General features: G+C 53.3%; 1 protein-coding gene across 1 annotated transcript in view; it reads right to left on the bottom strand.

Moving 5' to 3' along the window:
• Window positions 1-6,000, bottom strand: part of LOC121272930 (thrombospondin type-1 domain-containing protein 4-like) — a 173,103-nt gene that overhangs the window by 138,407 nt on the left and 28,696 nt on the right. Inside the window, exon 4 of the mRNA XM_041179807.1 lies at window positions 2,444-3,201. Coding sequence (XP_041035741.1) covers window positions 2,444-3,201 — 758 coding nt within the window. The remainder of the gene's footprint in view (window positions 1-2,443; window positions 3,202-6,000) is intronic.

The raw sequence follows: 6,000 nt of genomic DNA, 5'->3' as shown, positions 1-6,000 counted from the left end.
GTGTGTGAATATATATATGTATGAAAAAAAATCAAACACATCACAGGTAATCAGCTTAAAAACTGAGGGCATCCTGGCTAAGTTTGCAGGTGATACAAAGGTAGATGGAGGGACAGGTTAGTATTGGGGAGGATTTAAAACAAAAATAATACTTGGAAAAACTCAGCAGGTCTGGCAGCATCTGCGGGGAGGAACACAGTTAACGTTTCCAGTCCGTGTGACTCTTCAACAGAACTGAGGAGAAATAGAGAGGTGAAATACAAGCTGGTTTAAGGGTGGGGGAAGTGGAAGTGGGACGTGGGACAGGTAGAGCTGGATAGAGGGCCAGTGACAGGTGGAGATTGTCAAAAGATGTCATAGACAAAAAGACAAAGAGGTGTTGAAGTTGGTGATGTTAGTGAAGGAATGTGATAATACAGGTGAAATATGGCCGTGAAAGCGGGTTTTAGTAAATGCCTCGTCAAACACCAGGAGAGAAATGGAAAGCAATGAAGGTGAACAAGGCAAAAGAGAGAAATGGAAATCCTGTCGGAGAGAAGAGCGATACGTCTTCAAGGTAGGCATTCCTCGAAGAGAAGTGGCAGTCAATTAACCACTGAGATAAAAGCAGAAAAACTGCGGGTGCTGGGATGATTGAGACAGGTTAGGAGAACGGGCAGAGAAGTGGCAGGTGGAATATAACATGGGGGGTGAAGTGTGAGGTTGTGCCCTTTGGTAGGAAGACTAGAGGCATAGAATTTTTTCTCAGTGTGGAAGAGAGTTCAGAAATCCGGAGTGCAAATGGAGTCCGAGTCCAGGATTCTCCTGAGGTTAACTTGCAGGTTGAGTCGGAAGTTAGGAAGGCAAATGCAATGTTGGCATTTATTTCGAGAGGACTAGAATATAAAAGCAGGGATGTGCTGCTGAGGCTTTATAAGGCTCTGGTCAGACCACATTTAGAATATCGCCAGCAATTTCGGGCCCCGTATCTCAGGGGGGGTCATGTTGGCCCTGGAGAGGGTCCAGAGGAGGTTCACGAGAATGATCCCAGGAATGAAAGGCTTAACATATGAGGAACGTTTGAGGACTTTGGGTCTATACTCGATGGAGTTTAGAATGATGAGGGGGGATCTGATTGAAACTTACAGAATACTGAAACGCCTGGATAGAGTGAACGTGGGGAAGATGTTTCAATTAGTAGGAGAGACTAGGACCCAAGGACACAGCCTCAGAGTAAAGGGAAGACCTTTTAGAACAGAGATGAGGAGAAACTTCTTTAGCCAGAGAGTGGTGAATCTATGGAATTCATTGCCACAGAAGGCTGTGGAGGCCGGGTCATTGTATTTAAGACTGAGATAGATGGGTTCTTGATTGGTAAGGGGATCAAAGGTTACGGGGAGAAGGTGGGAGAATGGGGTTGAGAAACTTATCAGCCATGATTGAATGGCAGAGCAGACTCGATGGGCCAAATGGCCTAATTTCTGCTCCTATGTCTTATGGTCTAAACAATGTCTGATTTTCAGCAACCTCACACAAATTGCCCTCGGTTACAAACTCCACATGGGAAGCCTTAGGATCAGGAAAAGAAGAAGGAACCACCTTTATTTCTCCACTTCAATCGTCATATCCCCCAACCCACTGAGCGAAAAAAAGTGCATATTAGGAACAGGCGACCAAAAGCTTGGTCAAAGAGGTCAATATTAAAGGAGTGAAGAGAGAGAGAGAGAAGAGAAAAGAGACCAAGAGAGAGAGAAAGAGAAAGAGGTTTAGGGAGGGAATTCCAGAGCTTAGGGTCCCAGGCAGCTGAAGGCACGGCTGCCAATGGTGGAGCGATGGAAATCGGAGGGATGCACAGGAGGCCGGAATTGGAAGAGCAGAGATCTTGGAGTTATAGGGACCGGAGGAGGTTACAGAGATAGGGAGGGGTGAAGAAGCTGGAGGAGGTTTCAAAGATAGGGAGGGGTGAAGAAGCTGGAGGAGGTTACAGAGATAGGGAGGGGTGTAGGGGCTGGAGGAGGTTACAGAGATAGGGAGGGGGTGTAGGGGGCTGGAGGAGGTTACAGAGATAGGGAGGGGTGTAGGGGCTGGAGGAGGTTACAGAGATAGGGAGGGGTGTAGGGGCTGGAGGAGGTTACAGAGATAGGGAGAGGTGAAGAAGCTGGAGGAGGTTACAGAGATAGGGAGGGGTGTAGGGGCTGGAGGAGGTTACAGAGATAGGGAGGGGGTGTAGGGGGCTGGAGGAGGTTACAGAGATAGGGAGGGGTGTAGGGGCTGGAGGAGGTTACAGAGATAGGGAGGGGTGAAGAAGCTGGAGGAGGTGACAGAGAGAGGGAGGGGTGTAGGATCTAGGGGAGGTTATGGAGATACAAAGTGGGCTAGGAAAGGAAGGGAGTAAAACGATGGAGGAATTTTTAAACAATGTTGAGGATCTGAAAATCGAGGTGTTGCCAAGCTGGGAGCCTACCTGTTGGAAGAGCGTAACTCTTGTCTGATCATCAAAGACCTTCTGTTTCCTGTCGAAGCTCTCCAATTGGCCAGACTTCTTTGCCTTGGCTGTGAACCTGTGCCTTGATAGGATGAGCCTTCAGGGGTATAGAGCGGACTGGCCTCTCGATTAATCAGGCTTTGAACCCCGTAAGACGAAGACAAATCCCTACTGGCTGCAAGCTGTTGCCTGTCATGATTGGACGGTTGGTGCTGTCGGTAAAGAGGGGTTGATCCCCGATTGGACAGCTGTCTGTATCGCTGGTGTGGCGTCGATTCCCCATTGGTTGGCTGCCTGTGCCTGAAAACGCCATCCTCTGGCTGATTGGGCGCAAACTGGTCGGCGTACAGCGGGAGAGAGTGCTGATTGGACGCCTCCCCTTGCTGATAGCCGGCGGGCTCTTGCTGTGCTTGGAGTGTCGGGGACTGGCCACGGGAGAAGGTTGGTGGCTCGCTGTCCACGTGGAGGGAGTAAGTGGGCCTCAGTGCGGAGATGGCTCGTCCAGAGTACTGGCCTTCCCCGTGGGAGGGCCGAGGCGGCGGGTACGGCCCCCTTGGCTGAAGAGCCCACCTCTGGCCCTCGGGCTCCTGCGGGACACACCTGCGGCTCTGCTGGGCGATTCCAATCCCGCAGGAACTGGAACAGGCTGACCAGGGGCCCCAAGAGCTCCAGACCCCCGGAATACCGTCCGCTGTCTCCTGTGCCTCCACCGCCTGCCTCGATTTCCGCTGAGGCACCTGCAGGGAGAGAGAGAGAGAGAGAGAGAGAGAGAGAGAGAGAGAGAGAGAGAGAGAGAGGGAAGGTCGTAATTTCGGTTCAGGGCCGAGGGAAGCACGTATCCCGATCTCACACCGGGTCCCGTTTCTCCACCCCCACCCCCCCTCCCATAACTCACTGTGCTCTCGCTGACCCACGCTGGCTCCCGGTCAAGCTAGCCCTCCATCTTAAAACTCACCCCCGCCCCCCCACCGCCTCCCCCCCCACCCCCCCTCCCCGTTCAAATCCCTCCGCAGCCCTCAGCCTTTCCTACCTCCCTACCTCCACCCTTACAACCCCCACCGAGGTCTCTGCGCTCCTCCAACCCCAGCCTCTTTCAATCCCCCCGATCTCCCCCGTCGCCCCACCCATTGGCGGCCGTGCCTTCAGTTGCCTGGGGGCCCGGAGCTCCGGAATTCCCTCCCTCCAGCCTCTGGCACAGTTAGCGAGCCCTCAGGGGCTTTCTCCACCCACCCACCCACCCACCACCCCCCCCCCCCCCACCCACCCCCCCACCCCCCCCTTCCTTCCTCGTCACCTTCCCTCCTTTATGCCTCTTCCCTCCCACTGTTCTGTCGGAGAGGCGGTGGATGGTCTCGTGGTACAGCCGGTGGACCAGTGATCCACGGGCCCAGGGTAATGGTCTGGGCTGCCTTTTATTTCTCTCCCTCCTTCCCTCCCTCTCTCTCTCCCTCTCGTCCCCACTCCTCCCCAGAGGGAGAAGCGAGTGCAATTTGCCTTCCAGTTCCTACCAGTCCCAGGAATCGCTGCGATCCTACCCTGGCTGATAAGCTATCTGGCGGGGGGGGGGGGGGGGGGGGTCGATCGAGAGGGAGATGGGCATCCTGTCCATCCACGAAGGGGGCTCGGTAACGCAGCCAGTTTACGCCCTCCATTCCCACTCAGGCCACAGGAGGCACGAGCTGGCGGAAAAAGAATGTGCTGCGATCCGGCAGGACCCTCCTAGGCTCCCAGTTAACGATTCCGGGCCCCACCGTCCCCCACTAACTACAGGCCCGCGGCAGAGGATGAGCAAGTGACCACACGGAGGCCCAGGGCCTGGCTGTCGTTAGGGTAACGTGGCGTTAACCCTTACGGCCAGCCCCAGAATGTCACCTGCTGCGCGAGAGGGCAGGCAAACCTCCCCGGAAGCTGACTGGGACATCGGCAATACGGCTCGGCTGACCTCTCCCTGCCAAGGCGTCAGCTGACATGCTGCTGGAACCCTCGTCTGAGAGCCCGTTACCCCCATCGCTCCACCATTGGCGGCCGTGCCTTCAGCTGCCTGGGGGGGACCCTGAGCTCTGGAATTCCCTCCCTAAATCTCTCCGTCTCCCTCTGTCTCCCTCTGTCTCTCCCTCTGTCTCTCCCTCTGTCTCTCCCTCTGTCTCTCCCTCTGTCTCTCCCTCTCTCTTCTTCTCTCTCCCTCCTCCTTTAAGAAGCTGCTTAAAACCGAGCGCTCTGACCGAGACTTTTGATGTTGAATTCTATTTGGTAACCCCCCTGTGGAGCACCTTGGGACTTTTTACAACGTTAGAGGCACAGCTAGGAATTTGGAGCAAGCGTATAGCAGCAGGCGTGGGCCACTCAGCCCCTCGAGCCTGCTCTGTCATTCAATAAGATCATGGCTGACCTGGTTGTGTCTCAACTCCACTGCCCCCCCCATAACCCTCGACTCCCTGGTCGATCAAAAATCTCTCCAACTCAGTCTTGAATATATTCAAAGACCCAGCCTCCACTGCTCTCTGGGGAAGAGAGTTCCACAGGGCAATGACCCTCGTAGAAGAAATTTCTCCTCATCTCCATTTTAAACGTGAGACCTCTCATTTTTAAGCAGTGTGCCCTGGTCCTAGTCTCTCCCTCGAGGGGAAACACCCTCTCAGCATCCACCCTGTCAAGTCCCCTCAGGATCTTATATGTTTCAATAAAATCACCTCTCATTCTTCTAAACTCCAATGGATACAGGCCCAGCCCGTCCAACCATTCCTCAAAAGACAAGCCCCCCCACCCCCCAGGAATACGCACAGGGAAGCTGCTGTAAATACAAATTATTTTAAACTTCAACTTTATAACCCCTCTGGCTTCTCTTTCAGCCTCTGAGATTTTTTTCTCTTTATGACCCTGAGTTTATAGCTCGCTCGGTTCCAATTTTCAGGTGTAAAGTTCATTCTGACTTTTCTACTGTTATTTTAAACCGAAATAATTCTGCGCACGATGCTTCCTGTGCCTGAATAGTCTGCTGGCGCTCGCGGCCCGGGCTTTAATTGGTCTCAGCTGCCCAGGGATCGGTTCCTGCCCCCCTCAGTGGGGTGAGCTAATTTCCTCCCTACCCCTAGCTACCCTGAAAGGCCACAGACTTTGTTAGCTTGGAAAATTCAGAGGGTATGTATAGAATTTTATAGCACAGGAAGATGCCATTCAGCCCATCTGCTCCTTCCCCACACAGTCCTCCCCCACCGTACTTCATCCCAATCTATTAACCCGTATATTTATGCTCCTCCCTCCCTTATTTGTCTATCCAGCTCCCCTCTAAATGCTTTCCCTTAACTGTTCTGAACAAACCTCCTTGACCTCAAACATCAACTCTGTTTCCCTCCCCAGAATCACAGAGTTGTTATGGCGCAGGAGGAGGCCATTCAGCCCATCGTGTCTGCACCAGCTCTCCGAATGAGCATTTCACCTGTTTCCATTCTCCTGCCTTCTCCTCGCAACCCTGCACGTTGGCACTTTCCAAATAATCACCTATATTCCCTATTGAACGCTTCGATTGACCCTGTCTC

Source organism: Carcharodon carcharias, chromosome 36, assembly GCF_017639515.1.
Source record: "Carcharodon carcharias isolate sCarCar2 chromosome 36, sCarCar2.pri, whole genome shotgun sequence".
Classification (NCBI taxonomy): domain Eukaryota; kingdom Metazoa; phylum Chordata; class Chondrichthyes; order Lamniformes; family Lamnidae; genus Carcharodon; species Carcharodon carcharias.
Note: the sequence above shows the minus strand (reverse complement) of the source record. Positions and strands in the feature narration are given on the sequence as shown.